Below are 24,044 nucleotides of genomic sequence, written 5' to 3'. Positions count from 1 at the left end.
TATAAAGGGAAACCATCCCAAGTTGACTACTTCAAAGGGGACAACACACGCTTTATATCTGTTAAACACCAGTTCTCATTCTTAGAAACATTTGTGTAATATATTTGTGTAATCAAAATGCATTGAAAATGAACTGTTTTGGATTGTATAAGTCTCCTTCGTCAGGGAAGGCAGTCCAGAGTATTGCAAAGCCGCTGGAAGTCACTGGTTTCCCCTTGACAGGCAAGACTCCCTTCACTACACATTTGTGGCTTTTCTAACTGACAAGCAAGGAAATGTAAAAGTTGTAGAATCAAAGGTGAATCAACACCCACCAAGAATTATGGCCTACTGTTCCTGTCCTGGTCAAAAACTATGAAAGTATTTCAGATTGAATTAACTGTTTGATATTAGTTATCAAGTATCAGCGTCAACTTCAGGATAGGGCAGGCAACAGGATACTTGGAAACCTTCAATATAGAAAGTGTAAAAGAACTAATAAGTAAATATTTTAAAACAAGGTCAAGGACAAAAAGCCAGAGCCCCCCTCCTCCCCCCAAAAAACAAACAAACACAAAACAACACACACACAGAAAACTAAGTGTTCCTTTCGTGTGTGTTTTGTAAAACCAGATCTTCAAGGTTGGACGCTCCTGTCTGACTAGGGTAGGTAGTGGGTAGCAGGGCTTTGAAGGGATTCTTGTTCGTTTCGACGTGCCCCATGCTCGTCCCTGTGGTCTATTTGCATGTGCATCCAGAAACACGGGTCTGTCCGGCTCCACTCTCCCACCCTGCACCCTGGCCGCTGCATCCTTCTCCTCCTGCTCTATTTTGGGGCCCCATGATCTCATGCCCTCTGCAGACCACACTGCAATTCCAGTCCAGCCCGCGACGCGAGGCCACGGAGGGCGATTCCTCCAAGTGTTCGGAAGGTGCCCGGGCGCGGGGCGGGGAAGGCTTTGGGGAAAGTTAAAGACACGCCCACGTCCAGGACCCAAAATAACCGACAGGCCGAGTGGCCGAAATCAGACAGGAAGCCAAATAATCCGGGGCGTTGAGCTGCTTTCCCCCGTCTTCCAGCGCCGGGCGGCGGGCGAGTGGCCAGGGGTCTGGCGGCGAGGGGCGGGCGCGCGGGCGGGGCGGGGCGGGGCCGCCGCGGAGCCTATTAAAGGCGCGTCCGGGCGGCGGGGCGGGAGCGCCGGGGCCACTATGGATCGCGACGGCTATGCAGGGGGTGGGAGCCGCGGCGAGGGCGGGCACGGCCGCCGGGAGGGCCCGGCGGGGAACGGCCGCGACCCGAGCCGCGGCCACGGCGCCGATGCGCCCGGGGACCCGCAGACGGCCGCGTCCTTGCTGGCCCCCATGGACCTGGGGGAGGAGCCGCTGGAGAAGGCGGCGCGCGCCCGGCCGGCCAAGGACCCCAACACCTATAAAGTGCTGTCGCTGGTAGGTCCGCGGCCCGCGCGGCACCCCGGGCGGGGAGGGCGGCGCCCGGCTGCTGCGGTCCCCCCCGCCGTCAGCACCGGGGGTCCGGAGAGAGGCAGCCTGTATTCAGATGTTCACCTTCACGCTCCGCTCTGCAGGCGGAATACATGCTTATTACTCCCGTGCCTCCTTCTTACCCCAGGGGGATAGTTCACTCTCAGTGGTATTAGCTGATGCTCATAAAAGAGTCTGTTTACGAAAGCAGGCTGCTAAAACAAATAATGTGATCTTTAGAAATGTCACCTGTAACCCACAGAGAGTACCAGGTGTTTAGAGGGGAAGTGACCAGCTGGAAAGCTGTTGGTCTTAGGAACCACCCATGGTGTTTTACCCCGCAGGGCGGGCTCTGGGCGGCTCGGGGTGCAGTGTTAATGACTTTTCTGATTCTTAACTGATTCCACTCGAAAAGATTTAACAGAGCTCAGGTTTTATCAGGAACTTTAGAAAATACTTTTTCTTTGGGCTCTGTTTAGGAATTTTCTTGCAGCTGTTCAGAAAACCCATCAATATGCATGTCATGTGAGTGTCCACTCTTTTAACCATAGATTACACGGTTTTTGTTGATAACAAAAATCCTCATTATTCCTCAGCTGTTTTATGATGATAGTTGCAGGATCAACAGTCAAGTTGATGACATGAAGGGGTTGTTTTTCAGTCTAGATTTGTGGTGAGAAGGGCTGGATTGAGCGTCAGAAACACGTGTTATTGGTTTTATGGCTGTTATTAATTGCTGAGGCCTTGTGTAACCTCTCTCTCCCCAAAACTCAGTTTCTTCTGTGTTAAAATGAAGACATCAACCCATTACACAACGCATAGGATTATTGTGAGGATCAAATGGAACAATGTATATGAGGAAGTAAATTGTGTTATTTGGAAAGAACAGATTTCCGTGTACAGTGTACCCTAAAATATATCCTCACTTACATATTATGATTGAACAATGCTGTGTAGAGAATATCTCTTCTGATTTTGAAACCTTTTTTTCCTTTCATAGGAGTTTACATTTTCACTGTTTTGGGTATCATGGAGATGAATTTTGAGGAACCAACATTCCTAGAGTAAAGAGATAATGTCATATACTGGCCAGTGTGGCTCAGTTGGTTGGAACATCCTCCTGTGCACGGAAGGGTCTCGGGTTTAATTCCCAGTCAGGGCACATACCCAGGTTTAGAGTTCGATCCCTGGTTGGGGCACGTGGGGGAGGCAACCAATCGATGTTTCTCTCTCCCATCAATGTTTCCCTCTCTCTTTCCCTCTCTAAAATCAATACAATAAATATATCCTAGGGTGAGGATTAAAAAAAAAAATAAGCCTAAGATTCAAAGAGTAGTGTCCCAGATCACATATATTTTTATCTCATGATATATTTTTGCATCATGTACCACAGTTTAAGTCTAGAACACATGATATTGATGAGAACTCAGTTGGAGTCATCTTTTTAGCTTTTGTTAATGGGAGACCTTAGCTTTTACATTCAGATCACTTAAATTATTTAGTATCAGTACTTTCAGTATTTAGCACACTGCAAGGTACTCAGCAATTATACATTGAATCTGTATGTGCACTCCAATGTGAAATCATATCTAACTGCCCAAACTCTTGAAAGGTTGCTAAATTTCCAGTTGCTGAATTTAGTTTCTAAATCTTTCCTGCTCATTTACTCAGAGATCCACAATCAGCGTCAGTGAAGGTGTACCTTTGGAACATGCATTCCAGTCTTTGGCCTCTGCAATCCCCTGGTGAAACCACATTCCGTTATGCTCTGATGACACAACTCGGTATTTGACATGGAAGTGTGCTAGGACTTCCACAAGTAGGACAATCCTGAATTTTTTTTTTTAAATCTCATGAGGTGGGGTCTTTTGCTCTCACACAAATTGAATTGGAAAGAATTTTTGCCCCATGTCTTTCAATGTAGTACTGTGGGCATTAATATCCACCAAAACACATTGCTGTATTTTTGAAACTCTTAATTTACTCATTCTTCTTTCCCTTCCCTACTTCAATCCCCTTCCTCCCCCTCAGACCTTTTCCAAACGATGCAGTTCCAAAGGGAAAAGTCTACAAAAGGAACGTGACAGTTGTCATCAAAGAGCTCTGGGACATGTCTTCTGGAAAGGAGCTGCAATTATGGGATTCCTTTTTCAGGTTTAACATGAGCACACTCTTCACAAAGCTGGAGAAATGGGTTGACTCATTGCATCTGGTGTTGAGGTGATGAGGCCAGCCACTGGGGAGGTCCTAGCAGGATAAACACAAGCTTCGCCTTGCAGGAGATAATCAGTGACAATATGACTGTTGCATTTTTCTGAAGATATTTCAGATAAACTTAAATGAGGAGTAGGTATGTGAGGGTGGGTACGGAGGGGAAGATCCTGCCCCGCCCTGGTTCTCCTGAATCGAGTTTGATCCCAGGGGGAGACCAGCTGGCTCTGCTCTGGGGACTTTTGGCCGTAGGCCCTGGAAATGCTTATTTCTAGGCACTAAGCCATTCTGCAGAAAACTCCAACAAGCGTTTTCTACTTGTATAGAAAGTAGTATTCTCTAGATGCCTCAGTAGGCATGTTAAATACCTTTGTTTGATTCCAAATTAACTTTTGAACTGAAATGTCCACTTCCACTGAGGTTGGACTTGAACATTTATTTAAAATGTCCTTGTCCCTGGCGTAATTAGGGTCAGATAACTTTCAATCACACGGCAGTAAATTTCTTTATTCTCGTTTGCTGTTCTACAGCATTATTTTTGTTTGCGACCTTCTGCTGTACTTTTGAATACATAGACCCCTGTGTCTCAGTGGTGGTGAGTGAAGGCTGCTTTGCGGTGGAGTGCGGGAAACGTGTAAACTCGGGCCGATTGTAACTGCGTATTACCAAATATTTGTTTGTAATCCACCCTTTTGGTGGATGGAACAAAACCAAAAGACAGAGCCATCTTATATTTTGGCGGGAAATTCACCCGCACTCCAAGTGTTGACTGAATCGAACCTGGGACCCTTTAGTCCGCAGGCTGACACTCTATTCACTGAGCCAAACCAGCTAGGGCTTGGGTGTGGATGTTATTAATTTTATTAGTTTCTCTCTGCTTCCGCTTACCATACATTATTTTATCTCTAGAATACAGCATGGCAAATATTCAAGATAATTCTCTGCTCTTAATCTGACTTGGAATTGACATTGCTCTTTGGTTTATGAAATTTAACATCTGTCCAGCCATAGTTTAGCATGTTATTGCAAAATGACCAGAGCATCTTTGTAAGTAGCAGTAGTTGGCCTTGTTTATCAGAAATTTGGGTGTGAATGTTAGCTTCTCTGTCCTTCCTCTTGTAACACATTATCTTATCTCTAAGAATACAGCATGGAGAATATTCAGGATAGTTCTTTGCTCTTAATCTTACTTGCATTGCATCAATCCAGCGATAGTTTTGCATTTTATTTCAAGATAACCAGAGCATTTTAGAGGCCAGAGAAGTCTTCTATTTGCTCCTTGTGGTATTTGTTTTACATTTTCTAATAAAATGTGCCAAAGATTTCTGGGAACCCAACAAGACTGTTGTGTTTACTGCGGGACCTAACACAGTGCCTTATACTCAAGGTCAGCCTTTGGTCGAATGAATGAATGAATGAATGCACTGTGTTTTCACTTAGACCTAGTGACACTTTGACTTGGAAAAGGGCAAGATGGAAAGACTACTAGTAAATGTGCAACTACTTATTCAGATGGCCAGTTGAAGGGCATGAACTCAAACATAGATGCACTAATAGAGATGACACTTAGGTGTAAATTCAGGAAGAAGATTAAGTATTTTATTAATGAATAATAACAATTATCACTATAATATATAATAATATATGTAATAATGTAATATAATCTCTATATATAAAAGGCTAATATGCAAAGTGTTCCCACGGGAGTTCAACCGGGAGACCAGGAGTTCTATCGCTCGCTGTGGTGACATGCGCTGACTACCAGGGGGTGGTGCGGAATGAAGAAAGGCCCAGGCCGGCGGCTGGCAGCCAGCAGTTGGGGAAGGGAGGCCCCTGCTGGCAGCCGGAAGGCCCCATCAGCCCTGATCACTGGCCAGGCCTATGGACCCTACCCATGCATGAATTTCATGCACTGGGCCTCTAGTTATTGCTATAAAAGGGAGAAGGAAAAGACAGTGAATGGACTATAAATAAAAGTTACAACTAAGGCCAATCTACTTAAGAGACCAAACAGGGCCCCTACAATAACTTGGATTCAGAATTAGGATCTAGCCATTGGGCATTTGCTCAGGTACAAACAACTCAATGTGACTATCTGGCACGTACAAGTAAGGCCATCCTGCAGGTACAAACATGACTCTCCTTCCCTTATACCAAGGCCTCTTCTGTTCGCGTGACTTTGCTGCCACACTCCAAATTCAGTCTTTGTGGGTCTAGTAAGGAACTCTTTCCTCCAGCCTTGCTTTCTATTACTTCCTATCTTCTGATTTGAGTCATATTCTAGTCTTTTTCTCTCTCAGCATTTATATGTTAGCTGTTTCTACTTGATGAAGTCTCTTTCTCAGAGATACCCATTCAACATGTTTCTTTTCCCCTTCTATTCTACTTTTCCAGTTAACTCTGGACATTCTGTTTTGCTGTTTCCTGCCCCATCATATCCTAATTTTGTTTTTTATAATTCTATTGTAAACATTTGGGACTTTTAAGACATAGCAAATGTGTTTTATCTATACTACGGGCTTGTTGGACAAGCCAGAGAACTTAGTTGTGATTTATAATTTTTTTTTTTGGCCCAGAGGAAGGGCATTTCAAATTCTAAACAATTTAGGGACAAATAAGTTTTTGGAATACAACTTGTAATTAGAGCTCTGCCTTTGTTTAAAATAAACATGCTTCTATCAACCATGAAATATCCTCCAAACAACAAAAAATAAGCAAAAATGCATTTAGCGGAACAGAGATTACTCTTCTAAGCCTAAATCCTATGCAACAAGAACTGATCATCTGAATGGTGCCCCAACATGAAAACCCTTTGGCATCAAATCAGAGCTAAGTTATATGTTTACCAAGGAAAGAAAGTACATTTAAGAGGGATTTAAAAAAATGACTAGAATGTTCAACTGAATATTAACTAGATCACTCTAGTTCCCGAGTATTTTCGTATCCGAGATTGAATTACAAGAGTTAGGATAACATCTTTATATTTTTCATTATTTTCTTCTTCTTCACTCATCTTTCTCTCTTTCTCTCTTTCTTTCTTTCTTTCTTTCTTTCTTTCTTTCTTTCTTTCTTTCTTTCTTTCTTTTTTTTTCAGAGAGAGTGGAAGGGAATGGGAGAGACACAGGGAGAGAAACATGATGTTAGAGAGACACATCAATTGGTTGCCTCCTGCATCCCAGGTATGTGCCCTTGATCGGAATCAAACCCGGGACCTTTCAGTCCTTGGGCCAATGCTCTATCCACTGACCCAAATGGGCTAGGGCTTCCTCACTCACTTGTAGTTTTTAGAATAAGATTTGATTGAGATGTCAGTAGTAAAAGCTTAGATGATTATAATCATCCGCATAGCACTTTGCAGTTTTTGAAAGCATTTTCCCATATATTATTTTTTGTTCTTTTAAACATCTTTTTTAAAAATATATATTTTTATTTATAACAGAGAGAAAGGGAGAAGGAAAGATAGAAACATCAGTGATGAGAGAGAATCATTGATTGGCTGCCTCCCGCATGCCCCACACTGGGGATTGAGCCTGTAATCCAGGCCTGCGCCCTTGACTAGAATCAAACCTGGGACCCTTCAGTCAGCAGGCCGATGCTCTTTCCACTGAGCCAAACTGGTGAGGGCTTCCCATGTATTCTTAATTGATCCTCAATACCTCAACAACTTTGAAGTAGGAAAGTATGGTGACAATCTACTTTACAAAGAAGGAAACTTATCTGGCTCACAGGGCTACAGTCAGGCTTCTCAAACATTAGTGTGCATAGGAAACACTTGGGAACTTAAAGACATGGATTCCTGGGCTCCAATCCCAGAGATTGTGATTTGGAATATTTGGAATTGTAATGGACTGAATGTTTGTGTCTCTCCCCCCGCCCCCCCACCTCAATTCATATGTTGAAGCCCTGCTCCCAGTGCGATGGTATTTGGAGGTAGGTCCTTTGGGAGATATAATTGGGTTTATGTGTGGTCATGAGAGTGGGACTCTCCTGGTGGGATTAGTGGCCTTATGAGAAGAGTGAGAGGAGAGAGCGATCTACCCTGTATCTCTCTTCGGGGCATGCAATGAGAAAAGGCCACGTGAGGACAGGAGGAGGCGGCCATCTGCAAACCAGGGAAGAATTGATCAGCCTCTTGATCTTAGTCTTCTCCATCTCCAGAACTCTGAGAAAATGCATTTCTGTTGTTTAAGCCACCTAGTCTTTGGTATTTTGTTACAGTAGCTGAGCAGACGAAGACAGGAATGCACCTAAATAGACTATAAGTGAAAGGACTTTTAGCTCATTTATTCTGGACTAATGGCTGTTGCCATCTCATCCATTTGCCATGTGCATTGTGTGAAGTCAATGGTCCTGGGTTATTGTGAGCTTCCAGTATAGACAGGAAAGTGGCTTTCTTCTTATTTTGAGTTTCCTTCTTAATACATTTAAACTGTCCTAGACTAGGATAATAGCTATGATAGAAAGTCATTTTGGAGGGAGGGAGTTTCTCATGTGTGGACGGATCATTTTCTCATCCTATCTTAGGACTTTACACACATTTAGGTGGCAGACGTTTTCTCACAGGTGAGATTGGGGACCCTTACAGATCCTTTTATCTTGGTTTTCAGGAGCAGAATCCTGAGAATGCAGCTTGCTCTGAAGTGTGGTTCTTTCCCTTGAGAAGCTCTTTGATGCGAGTGAGCATCCAGAGTGTATGGTAGCTCACAGAGAGAGAGAACTGAAAAGAAACTCCAGTGGTTTTCTGTGATGCTGTTGTGCAAATGCCACGAGATTTTTTTTAAATAGGGCCTCGTGCTCTGCAGAGTAATTTTATGTGGTTCTGGATAAATATGTTTATAAATAAGATAACACAGGTAGAGTTTCAGCCAAAATATTTCAGGTGGCAGTACTCAAAGGCTCCCTGTGGATCACTGGGGGTCTTTCAGGGGGACCATGAAGTCCAAAGTACTTTAACATCAATAGTAAGATGTTGTTTGCCATTTTCACCATATTGACATTTACACTGATGGTATTAAAACATGGTGGCAGTAAAACTGCTGTCCCCTTAGTGGAAATCAAGGCAATGGCACCAATTGTACAAGTAGTCATGCACTTGCAATACAAAAACATATTTTGCTTATAAGAATGTACTAGATGAAGCAGTAAAAATGTCCACAATGAAGCAGGTTTTAATAAATGTCAACCCTAATTTACCTGTGTTTAGTATTCTGTAGGACAAAATTGTAGGTGTGTGCGTAGCACATCTGCTGCATACTGAGGTACCATTGTTTTCTGGAGGAAAAGCAGTTGTGCAATTGAGTTGTAAGTTGATATAGCTGCTTCTTTTCATGGAGCATTATTTTTAGTAGAAAGAACAACTGACAAACTGTGGTTATTCAGACTTGGGTATTTGGTGCATGTTTTCTCAAAAAGGAATCAGTTAGTTACAACAATTGTATCTTTATTTAAATAAGGCTCTTTATAGATTTTAAAATTCTCCTACATCTAGTACCTCCTTTGGTCCAAACCACAGCTCTGCCATTATTCCCATGCCAGAGATGAAAAAACTCACAGCTCAGAGAAATTTGGGGGACTTTCCAAAATCACAGAACTAATAAACTTCTTAATCTCATCACTGTAGCTTATTGACAAATGGTCTTGAAGGCAGACAGATGTGGGTTTAAATACTGGCACTGTTTGACTGTAAGCAAATAACTTATGTTTCCTGAATATAGCTTCCACAAGCACAAAAGAGAGGTGATAAAACCATGTCAGGTGTTGTAGGAGAATTAAATAGATATCTTATACAAAGTGGCACATAGTGTGCCCTGAATAAGTGGTTGTTTTTCTTGTTATTGCTAAGCGTTAGTGTGATGGGATTGTTTTTTTACTTTTCCTTCCTCAGAAGCCACTTTACATCCTTGCTACCCAAAGTGTGATCCGCAGGCCAGTAGCCAGCACCCCTCCTTGGAACTTGTAAGAAATTCAGAATCTTGGGCCTCCTCCCAGACCTAACCTGAGTCAGCATTTCCACAGATCCCCAGGGATGTGTCTGCCTCTGAAAGTGTGAGGAGCAGCACCCATAGGCTCTGATTGGTACAGAGGCATAGCTACTGGAATTTCTTTAGCTGAGGCTTCTAATCAACCCTTGTTCAGCCATTGACTTCATACATGATGCTATGATAAAAAAATAAAAACATTACAAAATGTTCCTTGACCTCAACCATATTGGTGTTGGGTTCAAATGCTGCTGCTGCTGATTGCATTTTGCCCCTTTCCTTCCTTGGACCTCAGGGTTCATTGGTGAAAGTAGCCCATTGCTCTTCTCCTGTGTGCAGGACACTGGATACAGAGTCTCCTACTCCCTTCACTGTGCAGTCTCTATTTCTCAGGATCCTACCTGTGTTCTCATTTGCTTTCATGTACGTATTGCAGTTGCCTCTTCCTTACCCTTTCCTGGCTTGTCCTTTAATTATTCTTTATTGCTGTCAGCTGTGCCAATCTTCTGCCTTTGGTGTGATCTGATAACATTCCGACATTCTTTCCAATTCAACCACTTCTCTATCAGGATATCAAGTAGATTTCACCTTACACCTCACCACCAATAGAGGTCTTCAAAGTTTCCACGACAGCACCTTCTCCACAGTCAACAATATACTTGATGCAAAACCAAAACAAAGAAATCTTATACCAGGGCTTTTCAAGTGATGTTGAATCAGGTTCAATGTCCTTGGCACAGTGTGTTCCATAATACTTGGGCCAAACACACTGGCTTCCTATAAAGTACCATCCAGCATCATTTAGATTAGAACCTTATGGAGAGTAGGAACCGGTGAATGAAGTTTACTCAAGTGGGAAGGGTGTGGGTTGGGAGCATTATGAATAGACTGTGTTGGTCTTTTCTATTTTTGGATTAACCAGGGAAATAAGTAGAAAACAACTCTATACTTGTACACTATTTATTTAAATATCTTCTTTTTTAAATTTTTGTGCATTTTATTTATTTTTTATTTTTTTAAATATATTTTTATTGATTTCAGAGAGGAAGGAAGAGGGAGAGAGAGATAGAAACATCCATGATGAGAGGGAATCATGGATCGGCTGCCTCCTGCAAGTCCCCCACTGGGGATCGTGCCCACAACCCGGGCATGTGCCCTTGACCGGAATCGAACCTGGGATCTTTCAGTTCACAGGCCAACGCTCTATCCACTGAGCCAAACTGGCTAGGGCTTATTTAAATATCTTACTGATCAACTCAAGGGAAGTAAATGCAAAGCATGTTGACATATGAAAGTGCTTTACATGTGTCATCTCGTGGAAACTTTCAAAGGGAAAAAGAACGTTGATCTTTCTGGGATGATTCAGACAAAGGTTTTTGAGAGACAGGGGTCAGGAAAAGAGTCCTAAACTCGGAGTCACGGGAATGATTTACCTGGTGACCTCTGAACAGTTGCTTTGCTCCTCTGACTTTTGGTTTCCTTAACCATAAAAAGAGGGGTTCAGATTACGTGTGTTCTTTCTAGGTCTAAAGTCTTTGCAGAGAGAGCTTACAATATTTTGCCTTTGTTATAAAAATAATACATATCACAGAAAGTTCAGAAAATGCAAAAAAAAAGTATAAAGAAGACTATAAAAAGTGCTGTTTTATTATATGCTGTTTATATTGTGGTTTATTCCCAATGGATCACTTATTTATTTTAAAAATGGGATCACACTGCATATATGGTACCATTTCCTTTTTTCACTTATGTGCAGTTGTGAATTTATTTTGGCTAGAAAGCTTTTCAGTGTGTCTTTCAGGGATAGGATTTGAGACTTTTATTGCACTAACCTTAGTTCATGGGGTAAACTTTGAAACCATCCTTAGTAGTATCTCAGGCATAATCAGTCCCCAATATTTTTTTTTAGTACACATTTTTTGTTTTATTCACTTCTCAACTTCATTGACATTGGTTGTGTCTTTTTTGTATGGTTTATTATTAGTTTTCCTAAAATAATGACTTCCCTTCATTATGAATCCACTTAGAGTCTCCCAGAGATGCCACATGAGTGGGGAAATGTGTACTCCTCAACTTAATATTCTCTTTAGCCTGATTTCTTATTGCTTGAGTAACTCGAGGGCCTAGCATGAGCAGTTTCATCTGTTCACAGCACTCCTAAAGCTCTGTGACATACATGTGTGGTCATTTATTAGGCAGTGTTTGTCCAGCACACAGTGAGTGTTGTGTAAATGTTTGTTGAATCCATACATGCCTTCATTGAGTTTACTCTTTGTCAGACCCTATGTTAGCACTTTATTTCCTTTAATTGACACAAGTGTGTGAGGTAAGAGGGAACAAACCTGTTGGCTGGTGAATAAGTCTGGTCTGAGTCCCACATCTCAGTGGGACTTTGTGTCCTTTATCTTACATGGGCCATGTGTGTTATATGCATAACATGGAATTAGGAGTTCAAAGGGCTCAGGTATATTTCAGTCAACTTCTGCTCTTATTGCACTTTGTCAATTTAGAGCAGCGGTTCTCAACCTGTGGGTCGCGATCCCTTTGGCGGTTGAACGATCCTTTCACAGGGGTCGCCTAAGACCATCCTGCATATCAGATATCTACATTATGATTCATAACAGTAGCAACATTACAGTTATGAAGTAGCAACGAAAATAATTTTATGGTTGGATCACAACATGAGGAACTGTATTAAAGGGCCAGAAGGTTGAGAACCACTGATTTAGAGAGTCAGGGCTCAAGAAGCTCATGCCTGATAGATGCTCTAGTTCTGCTAAACCACACCTTCCATTACCCTCGGCCCAGACTTGTACTGTTCCCAACACACTCTGTTCTCTACCCCAGGAGTGACCTTTTCACTTCCCTTTTTATTATGCAACACATTGGGATCCAACTCAATTTATCCTCCCACAGGAAACATTCCTTAGCTGCTCTTTGGGCAGCTCTCCCCTGTCCCTGAACTGATCCATTGTCACACAAGCATATCGAGGCCATAGAGTTTAGTGGTTCAGGGCCAGACTCTGGAGGCAGACTGCCAGGCTGAGAATCCTGTCTGTCAATAACTGCTCTCTGTACTTGGGCAAGTCCCTTCAATTCTCTGTGCCTTAGTTTCCTCGCCTGTGAAATGGGGATAATTATAGTAGCTACCTCATAAGTTTATGTTAAGGGTCAAATGAATTATTATATGTAAACTAATTGTAAAAGTGCCTGAGAGATAATAGATACTAGATTGGGGTTTATTGCTGTGGTTAGTGACTTATTCAACAAATATTTATAATTCCTACTGTGTGAGCAGTTCTTGGGAAGAGGTGAGGGCTAAATGGTGACGAGGGGAGGGGAAAGATTTATCCCCTGACCTTGTGATCCATTCCATAGGTCCAGATGTTATTTATTTATGTATGTATACTAAAGTATATTTGACATACAGTAGCATGTTAGTTTCAGATGTATAACATAGTGCTTCGACATTTATATACCTTAGATGTGATCACTCCAGTGAGTCTAGTAACCATATGCCACTGTACAAAGTGATTACCACATTATCGAATATATTCCCAGGACCAGATATTTATCAAAGAATCTCAAAAGATTGTCTCACGTTGCAGCTGTGACAAGTGCTGATTGGAAGCTATACACAGGGCTCAGTATTGGAGGTCTGAGGAGGTAACAGGTGAGCAGGAGAAGATTCTGAGGGGAGGCAGCAGCAGGGGCAAAGGCCCTGGGAGAGCAGGGAGCATGGGCCATCCCAGAAAGGGAGAAGACCAGGGGGGCTGGTGTACAGAGAAGTGTGTGATGGGTAAGAAGACCAGAAAGGTGATCAGGGGCCAGGTCCAGGCAGGGCCTTGCAGGCCATTTTAGAGAGTTTGGTTCTTGTTTTAAGAGAAATTGGAAATTATTGAAGATTTTTGTTTGCTTTCATTTCTAGCTCCAGTCATTATGTTCTAAAATTTATTTCAGAATAAAAAGAAAGAAATCACAGAAACTTAACTGAGCGTTATTTCCCCCTCTTCCCCACCCCCGTTTTTGTTTCATCTCTGACCTACTATCTGTGAAGGCAAGAACCCTGCCTAGGCAAGAAAAACGTCTTTTAGATAAAACCCATGGTGCTTTACCTTTTAGTCTGTTTTATCCTCTGCCTGGGGGTAGGAAGGGCTGTCCTGTGGCATAAATAAACTTCTTCTCCATTTCATGAGCTTAACTAAACTACCTGTTTTTTCTCAATCATTTAATACTACTTTTATTTAATGAGTCACCTCTTTGTTGATCATAGCTTTAAAAGAAACAAACTGTTTTCAGGATTATTTTGGTCATGCTGTTTTTCTTTCTCTTCCTTGAAATTCATATGAAGCAAGCTGTAGTTAAAATATTTCTTGCATCTAAGAGATTGAGAATTAAAAACAAGTGACCCTGCGCTGGCCAGTGTGGCTCAGTTGGTTGGAGTGCTGTCCTGTACACCAAGAGGTGGCAGATTCAATCCATGGTCGGGGCACATGGGGGAGGCAACCGATGTTTCTCTCTCACGTCTCTCTCTCTCTTCTCTCCCCCTCTCCCTTCCCCCCTCTAAAATCAAATTTAAAAAACCTGAAACAAGTGAATCCTCAAAATGGAAAGTTCTTTGCCGATATTAAATTTAGCTTAGAGTATGCTCTGGTGTGTGTGTGTGTGTGTGGTGTCTGATTATTTACTGTGCTGGCCAGGGCCCAAGCCCAATCAGAAAAACAAAGGCTATACTTGGTAATCGAATCAGGAGCATTCAATAGAAAAAACAAGTTACAAAGGTGCTGGAAGAGCTGAAAGCCAAACTAGGGATGTTGTGGCAATGAGACAACCTGTAGTCATTTCCTCCAATGAAGTGATGAAGAACCACTGAGTGAAGCTGGCCGCTTGTGCGCTTTCATCAGAGCCAATCCTTAGATTTCTTCATGGGTTGCTTCACCTTGGGAATGATTTAGGCATATAATCTGGGACAAGGAGGAAAGCAAGTGTGTTCTCTCATGTGGTCAGGGAGTCATGTTGGTTAGGTCTACCAACGTGATAAATTTATCTCTGTTCAGCATCTGATCATCAGCTCTGTAGATTCCAAAACCTCTCACAATTTTTGACGGGTTGGGAATTCTGGAAAGGCATGGCTGGGAAGATGTGGTTCAGAGACTCTCTTGCAATTGCAGTCAGATAGATGATGGCTGGAGTTGCAGCAGCAGGGGATGGAACATCGAGGAGCTGGCAAGGTATCACTCTCACTTTCTGTAGTTTTAGGACTTCCCCAAGTGGTCTCTAGGTATAGACAGTTTGGGCTTACTCATAGCATGATGGCTTCAGAGTAGCATGATAGCTTCAGAGTAGACTGCTGATGGGGGGCTGAAGGCTTTAAGAGCAAGTGTTCCAGTAATGGATCTACATAATTTAAAAATAATTAGATAGTATTTTGTATTGTTTGGGTTTATTATTGCATTACTCAATTTTTTATTAACAGAAATTTGGGTTGTTTGCACATTATTTCTACCCAAACAATGCTAATAAATATCTACGTATATGTTTATATGCTTATGTGAAAATTTGTATCTGCTAAATGAATAGAATTGGAGTTGCAGGAGTGGAGGTATGCACATGCTAAATTTAGGTGGAGTCATATAAATTCCTTGGAAAGGAATTTATACTTCAACAAAGACAGTGAAAATGCCTGTTTTACTTCACATTCTTGTCATCATTGAAATTTTAATTTTTTAAAACATTTTCCAATTATTGGGTAAAAAAAAGGACTCTGATTTATAGTTCTTTGATTTTTAGTGAAGGCAAATATCCTATATTTTTATCTGTTTTATTTATTTAAACATCTGATTTATTATTTTTGGTATTATAAAACTGTGGGTTATCTTTTCCTACTTGATTTTTATACACTTATTATCTATCATGGACATAACCTTTGTCATATGTTGAAAATGATTTATCTTAGTTTCTTCCACCCCAGTTTTGCTTGTGGTAGATTTTGTTTTTTTGGCTTTACAGAAATCTCTGGATTTTTAGAGATTCAAATGTATCAAGTTTTCCAATATAATTTCTGAATTTTGCACAATGCTTTTAAAGGTGTTCACCACCCTAAAATTATAAAAAATATTTCCCATAATTTCTTCTAGAGATATCAACCCCATCTGTCATTTTATTTTGTTGTAAGGCGAGAGGTAGAAATGCAGTGTACTACACTTCCCTCAAGATCTTTATTCTCAATAGATTGCCTTTCTTAAGAAGTTTAAGTAAATCAGAAGATTATATAAAGGCCATGAGAACGTATTTGCTGTACTAACAGTCCTACTGGAGACAAAAGACGGTTACATAAGCCATGAGACCAAAACGAGAGTGCTGGTGTTTATGAATACTGTGGTCACTTGTGGCATTCCCCGTTTGTGGGTGTAAAGAGAAACACTGTGGCCAGAGGCTGTGTGCGCGGAGTTTCCCCAGCCTTCCTAAGTGATTTGCTTTGTGCTGTCTAGTTTCTGTTACTGACATTGTTGATTCCGTGCTTGTGCCTCCAGATTTAGTGAGGGTGCACAAGTCATGGGGTAGAGGATGCCATCCAATCTGAGTCTCTACTTCTGATGGATGTTTTATCTGTTGACCTTGAACTTCAAAGAGAAAATGGTCTGTGAAAGTACCAGGTGAGAACTGGGAGAAGTGATTTGCTCACTCAGGCAAAAGTTCTAAGTGCTGAATAGTCTGAATAGTCTTTCCTTTGAAAATGCTTGGTACTTTTTGAAACAAAGATATATCGACATGATGGGAAAGGGGAATCACTGTCCTAGATAAATCAATTTTCTGGAGGCCTTGCAAAGTCCCAGGAAAAATGTCTAATATGAAGGATGTAGCTCAAGATGTAGGGTGGGGTCGGGAGGGATCCAAATAAAAGTAGGATCAATTGCCAGGGAGAAGTAGACTCATAGATATCTCAGATTTACTAGGGAGTATAGAGAATATCCAGTCTAGTCCAATGAAGGGACTATAGATGAGGTGGCTCTCTCAATACCACAAAACTGCAAATGTAATGCACACCTTTTTTTAAAAAAATCTTTATTGTTGAAAGTATGACATATGACCCCTTTTTCCCCCCACTGACCCCTTCTCGCCCTCCCTCGCCCCTTGCCCCAGGCCTTCCCCACCCTATTGTCTGTGTCCATGGTTTTTTTTTTTTCTGCTCAAATCATCTTTTATTTTTTTTTATTTTTATTTTTTTTTATTGTTTAAAGTATTACAAAGGGTATTACATATGTGTCCTTTTTTTCCCCCCGCCCTTGACAATCCCCTGGCCTCCCCTACCCCCCAGTGTCTTATGTCCATTGGTTATGCTTATATGCATGCATACAAGTCCTTCGGTTGATCTCTTACCCCCCTCCCTCCTGCCCCCCATCCCTCCCCGGCCTTCCTGCTGCAGTTTGACAATCTGTTTGAGGCAGCTCTGCCTCTGTATCTGTTATTGTTCAAAAGTTTATCATGGTCTCTATTATCCATGAATGAGTGAGATCATGTGGTATTTTTCCTTCATTGACTGGCTTATTTCACTTAGCATAATGCTCTCCAGTTCCATCCATGAGTGTCCATGGGTTTTGCATATATGCATACAAGGTCTTCCCACCTACCCACCCATCCCCACCTTTTCTCTGAGATTCCAGTCTGCTTCCTGCTTCTGTATCTCTGGATCTATTTTGTTTATTAGTTTATTTTGTTCATTAGATTCCACATATGAGTGAGATCATGTGACACTTACCTTTCTCTGACTGCCTTATTTTTCTTAGCATATTACTCTCCAGGTCCCTCCATGCCGCACATCTTAATTTTGGATATACAGGCATAAGAGTTATTGGTCTTTCTGTGACTAGGACCACATTTTTGCCATACTTATATTTTTAATCTAAAAATGGCTAGAACTTTAGTAATTTTCTTACAGTTCATGGTAAAGTACTAGGATTATTTTTTAAGTCAGCCTTTTCATTTGAAATTTTTTAAAAAATATGGTTTTATTGATTTTAGAGAGAGAGGAAGGGAGAGGGAGAGAAACATCTATATGAGATAAAAACATTGATCTGTTGCTTTCTGCATGCCCCCTACTGGGGATGGAGCCCACAACCTGGGCTTGTGCCCTGACCCAGAATTGAACCAGCAACCTTTCAGTGCAGGGACAACACTCAACCAACTGAGCCACACCAGCCAGGGCAATTTGATATTTTATTTTAACCTGTCCTCCTAAAAAAATATTTTTCAATGATCATTACCAGCTCCCATAGGCTACTGATAGGAACTTTCTTTGCGACTTTTCTTTAAATGTTTATTTACCAGGATGATTTATTGAAAATCAGGGAAATGATGAAATGACTATTTGCTTAAATATCAAAGGTGTCAAGAAAAACTTTCTGGACTATGAATATTCATTTGAAGAAGAATCTCATGTTTTATCTTCCCAAGAGACTAGTTCAACCAAATGTGGACTGTGCTTCTTCAAAATAATTGTTTTAACTGCACGTTCTATTACTAGAGACTCCTAACAGATTTATATGAGATTGGAGACATTGTCCTCTCTATCTTTCATGTACATAGTCTCATACCTAAATTTAAAAAAATGTGTCAGCTATTATCTGTCTTTCTCACTTAGGAAATGGTTAAAAGCCTGGAGCCCCTGAGTGACACATGGGGGCATTTAAGAGAGACAGTCTTTTTAAAAAATATATTTTTATTGATTTCAGAGAGGAAGGGAGAGGGAGAGAGAATCATTGATCAGCTGCCTCTTGCACGCCCCCTACTGGGGATCGAGCCCACAACCCTGGCTTGTGTCCTTGACTAGAATCGGACCTAGGACCCTTCTGTCCGCAGGCTGATGGAGAGCCAGTATTTAAAATAATAACAATTTAAGGATTTCTATTTTGTGCCTTACAAAACTGCTCTACCTCCTTCTAACTGTATTTTTCTTCAGTTTTCTTTTTAAAAACATGAAAAAAAGAGCATAAAGATACCAAAGAAAAGCATGTGGTTTGTTAAAATACGAATATAATTCTCTTTACTCATAACTAGAATCCACTTTGGTGGAGTCTTTTAGACCTCAGCCTGCTGCTGCTGATTTTCCCACTTACTAAATATGAGAAGCATTTGCCATTTAAAAAACGGCACCAGATTCATGGCACTATTTCTGACATAAATTAGAAGCAAGTACTGTTTGAAATTATGGCATACACCCAGCAATTCTATTAATCATGACTGCAAAAAAAATGTTGATGGTAGATTCTTGGAAAGCCAAACAAAATTTCTGTGTCTTTGAAGCTTATTTTTGTGGAACTACTATCTCACTTTTTCCCTTTAATGTTTGTGGAAAGTGCTATACTGGTATCCGCAGAGAGGAGATTCTTTTTATCCACAGAAATAGGAGCCTTTCTGAGGAACAGTTCTATGGCTTGTGGTCTTAACTTGTGTGTAGTAGAGGGTCTTCCAAGTGCCTTAGCGACTGGGTTTCATCATGTAGTGACAAGCTCTGCCTCTGTCTGGATCTGTTCAGAGCCAAAGGAACTCACCAGAGGGCTAGCCTCTGTTATGTTGTCATTAGCCTCTGATTGGCCCTTTAGTTACTTTTACAAGCAGTGGTTTGTCCACTAAGACCATAGATATTTGGAGAGTTTGTCATCTTGTATGAGTGTGTGTGTGTGTGTGTATGTGTGTGTGTGTGTGTGTGTGTGTGTGTGCGTGCACTTAAAACTTTATAAAATAACTCTTACATGACTTTTATTTCAGCACCTTTGCTGCTGTCATCGTAGTCTTCAATCTATGCTAAGCCATAAGTTGATAGATACTGCTATAATGATTTCTTTGACTCTTAACTGAGATCTGTTAATGAGATAATAAATAATCTCACTATTCCCATATTTGCCAAAGCTGACATAATTGTGAGGATAAAGGACATTCTGCTTGAGACAGTTACTATATTAGATATTCCCTGGCACAGTACAGGCAGTCATTAATATTTCTTAAATCTAATTTGATGAGGTTGAGTGTGGGTTGGAAAGACAGAGATATAAAGGATATTTTTTGAAAGCTATCATGAATTAGAAATGGAGATAAAGTTTTGAAGTCATAATTTTACTCTGTAAAGAAATTGTGCTATTGTGTTGTAGAATTAAACTACATTGAGAGGATAATTCAAGTCGAATTAGATTTCAAAGTTCTCAAAATTGTTGATGAGAAATTCCCTACTGAAAACTATTCTGATTGGGTGTTGTGTAATGGAGTAGTAGGTAATCTAAATTTCATCTTTTATGGATGGGATTATAGATGAGAAATGATTGCTTTTGTTGTACTTTTGTTTCAATTACATGCTATCCATTATCTTATAAAAGGCAAATCTAAGTAACATAATTTATCAAAGAAGAGGTGATTCAAAAAATCAGTGTACCTCTTCTGCAGCTTAGCAAGAGGGTAAAAGTCTGCATATACCATGTATGTTTTAAGCCAATGGTTAAGAAAATAAAAGTGATAATGCTGGAAGTGAATTTCAAATCGAATGTAAATGAGGTGATGGAAGAAAAAGCTACTGTGGAAGGTTAACACTCTGCTGTTTAATAGGCTCTAGATACACAGCCAGAGGAACGTAGTGGTCGAGAATTTACTGACAAATAAGGAGCATGGCTGTGATGAAAAGGATGAAGATGCCTTAGAGGAAGTGACACTGGCCCAAAATTTCATAGTTAAGGAACTCTTGGAGATATTTCATGGTAGTAAAAGGGCAAAGGTTAAAGCATTGGAAACTGATCTAAACTTGAAAGGAATAACATTACAGTTATGAAGTAGCAACGAAAATAATTTTATGGTTGGGTCACAACATGAGGAACTGTATTAAAGGGCCAGAAGGTTGAGAACCACTGACTTAGAGGAAGTGACACTGGCCCAAAAATTTCATAGTTAAGGAACTCTTGGAGATATTTCATGGTAGTAAAAGGGCAAAGGTTAAAGCTTTGGAAACTGATCTAAACTTAGAAAGGAATGTGACAATTCACAAAAACTTAGAAAAATTCTCACTCTGTATTGTAAGTTACATGATGAGAAGACAAAACACTGTTCAAACTATTCTTGAAAAGCTTATTACGAAGAAATAAAACTTTAATTCTCCACATTTTAACTTACAGTGTATTAAATACAGGTTAGTTTTACTAGTTTCTTCATTTTCCTATAGATTTATAATTGACAATAAGAGAGTTTTTTAATATTTTTGATAGATGCTTTAAAATGATGCTTCTGTATGGTTGTGTCAATTTACACCACCATCAAAGGTTCAGGAGAATCTATTAGTACTCTCTCTGATACCACGTTCTGTCTCTGCTGTTTTCAGCTATTTGTTCAAGCTCTTCCTCTGTTTCCTATTTTAATGGACAAAAATACACTTAGATTTTTGATTTCCAAAAAAGGGTGGGGCTGGCCTAAACCCTGTTGTGTTTTAGATATTCTTGCTCTCCTTTCCTTTACCCCCATTTTTTAAAAAATAAGTTAGACCGACTGCTTCAGTTTACTTACCATTCTCCTCCTCTTAGATCTTGCAGTCATCTAAGAATAGACACCTTGAGGACAGTGGACATGTCTGTGTTATTACTGAGAAGCCAGTACCTAGCCTAGATATTGACATAAGGTCAATACTTAAAGTTTTATTTAAAGAAATGTGTTCATAAAAGCCACTACCCACCATTCACCCTGGCCCATTCATCCATCCTTCCTTTCTCTACCACCTCTTCATTTTGGCTTTTGGGAAATACCACTCCACCTTCCCATGCCTTCTCCCTGCATCCACGTCCATTTCCCTGTGCATTTTCTTTGTTCCAGACAAAGTAGACTGCTCACTGTTCATCTGCTGCCTTTCATATGCCTTCCTTTCTTTGAACGTCTCCTTATGCTGGCCTTCCTCCTAGATGTTTGCTCTGCTCTGACCTCTCTTTGCTTCCCTCAGCTCTGCCTGCTGTCCCAGACCATCATTGCCCCGCCAAAGGCTTACTCTATGACTTACTTTCTGATCTCCCTCTCCCCAACCACCCCAGACTTTCTCCTTTAAACAACTATAGACCTCTGCAACTGCTTTGCAGAGGCTACCAAGTATGATCCATTTATGCTGTTATATTTACCTCCTCCCACAAAAATAGAAGCTCCCCGAGGAATCTCTCATTCTTTCCTTCAATGTGTAACATAGTTCTTACACACAGTTGGTATTCAATGAATATTTTGTTGGATTGTCCTGTAAAGTGACATTCCAGAGAGCTGTCAAGGAAACTCTATCCCACTAAAAATATTAAGAATTGTTTTATGAGTTCTTTTTTTTTTCTTCTGACTCACAAATAAAAGTTCTGTTGTCCTTTGGTATTGTATGATGTATCCACTAATTTTAAAATGTCAAAGGCCAGGAGAGTGGAGAATGAGGAAGTACCAAGATGTTAGAACCGGAAATATTTTTAGGAATTTCATGTAGTCCAACCCATTTAATTTTACAGGTGAATAAACTGCTGTCTAGAATGCTTAAATGACTTGCCCCAAATCTTACAACCAAATTGTGGTAACATTTGGACCAGAGATGTAGTCACCTAAACCTGTCCAGTGTTTTTCCCACAAGGTGCCACAGTGCATATGAAGGTATTGTTTAGGTTTGTGTGATTCAGCTGTTAAAGGAGACAGCTAATGTTCGCATTGCCTTTCAAATAGGAAATTTACTAACTAGATTTTCCTCTTTTTCTCTCTTGTTGTAAGTTCTATAATTGGATTAATTTATATCAACTGGAAAATTTCTAGCAACATTAACTTTGGATGGCATAGATTTATTGCTAACATTTAAGTAGTCTTTTGGTTTTTCTTGGTGTTTTTTAAAAAATAAATTTTTGTTGACTTCAGAGAGGAAGGGAGAGGGAGAGAGAGAGAACCATCAACGATGAGAGAATCATTGATTGGCTGCCTCCTGCATGCCCCTACTGGGGATTGAGCTCACAATCCAGGCATATGCCCTGATTGGGAATTGAACCGTGACCTCCTGGTTCATAGGTTCACGCTTAACCACTAGGCCATGCTGGCCGGACATAAGTAGTCTTTTTGTTGAAGTATAACATAAATACAGAAAAGTTCATAATGCAGAAGTGCAGTTTGAATTGTCAGAAAGTGAACACGATTGTTTGACCTGTGCTTTGATCAGGAAACAGAGTAACATCAGCAAGTTTAGAAACATTTAAAGAAATAAAGAGTTTTGAAGCTATATAATTTTCTTTTTATCTCCCCACAGATATTGTCAGTCTGTGTCTTAACAATAATCCTTGGCTGTATATTTGGGTTGAAACCAAGCTGTGCCAAAGAAGGTAACTAGTACTGTGTATGTCTGTTGATATTCAGCCTTCTTCAGAATGTGATAAGTGTTATGTTCTAATCCTATGGCTGCTCCATGATAGTGCATATTTGATGCTGGTTTGAGCCGCCTTAAAACTCTTTTATTTTATCCATATTTTATTTACTTGGAAAATATCATCCTAAAAAAATAAAGAGGGGCTATGATAGAAACACCAACCAAACAAACAGAAAACTCCCAAAACAACAAAATAAATTAAGCCAATGGTTAAGAAAATAAAAGAAACAAACAAGCAGACGTGGTCCATGGGTTATGGCATCAGGCTCCTGTAGCCGATCGCTGCCTTCCCCCAGGCACTCCTTTCTCCTTGAGCTGTGAGTTGCAAAGCAACTCCAGAGGTTACCAGGTGACCAGTCAGCATCCCTGGGCAACCTGTTCTCATGGCTCTTAAAATTGTGCACTTAGTGGTTTCAAAGCAATTGTGGTATTTTTAAGCTAATACATGTGTGGTGTGTGTGTTTATATCGAGTGTAGAAATTATCCAGCATTGATAAGATCACTATAAATCATAAAACCGAATCACAGTTCATTGTAGGAGTCATTATTTTGCCTCTGAGGTTTGTTTTCCCCTTGTAAAAGTCATTGAAAATTAGAAAATTCAGTTTTGAAAATTCTTTTCCTGCTTAACGATTCTGTAATTGTACTATTAGTCATTAAAAAATTTAGTGATTATTAAGCTATTATTTATTGCTGAAATGAATGAAATGTAGTAATTTTATGTATTTAGTCAACAATCTTACAGGCATACCTTAGATATATTGCAGGTGTGGTTCCAGACCACAGCAATAGAGCCAGTATGACAATAAAGCAAGTTGTAATCTTTTTGCTGGTTAAGGTTCTTGCTGTCAGTTGGTAAAAAAAAAAAAAATGCAGCATCTGTGAATCACAATAATGAGAAGCACAATAAAAGGAGATGTGCCTGTATTCAGAGCAGAAATTAAGAAGCTGCAGACTTTAGTGTTCGCTGTGTAGCTTTTTGGCATGCAGTAATTTACCTT

The 24,044-nt window shown here is 40.4% G+C and overlaps 1 protein-coding gene across 1 annotated transcript in view; it reads left to right on the top strand.

Annotated features, from left to right (window-relative positions):
- Positions 1-1,188: 1,188 nt before the first annotated feature.
- ENPP1 (ectonucleotide pyrophosphatase/phosphodiesterase 1) overlaps positions 1,189-24,044 on the top strand; it is a 59,322-nt gene continuing 36,466 nt past the window's right edge. Inside the window, 2 exon segments of the mRNA XM_023750263.1 lie at positions 1,189-1,425; positions 22,927-22,999. Coding sequence (XP_023606031.1) covers positions 1,189-1,425; positions 22,927-22,999 — 310 coding nt within the window.

The sequence above is a fragment of the Myotis lucifugus genome, unplaced genomic scaffold (genome assembly GCF_000147115.1).
Source record: "Myotis lucifugus unplaced genomic scaffold, Myoluc2.0 scaffold_11, whole genome shotgun sequence".
Classification (NCBI taxonomy): domain Eukaryota; kingdom Metazoa; phylum Chordata; class Mammalia; order Chiroptera; family Vespertilionidae; genus Myotis; species Myotis lucifugus.
The sequence above is the reverse complement of the archived record's forward strand: the minus strand, read 5'-3'. Positions and strand labels throughout refer to the sequence as shown.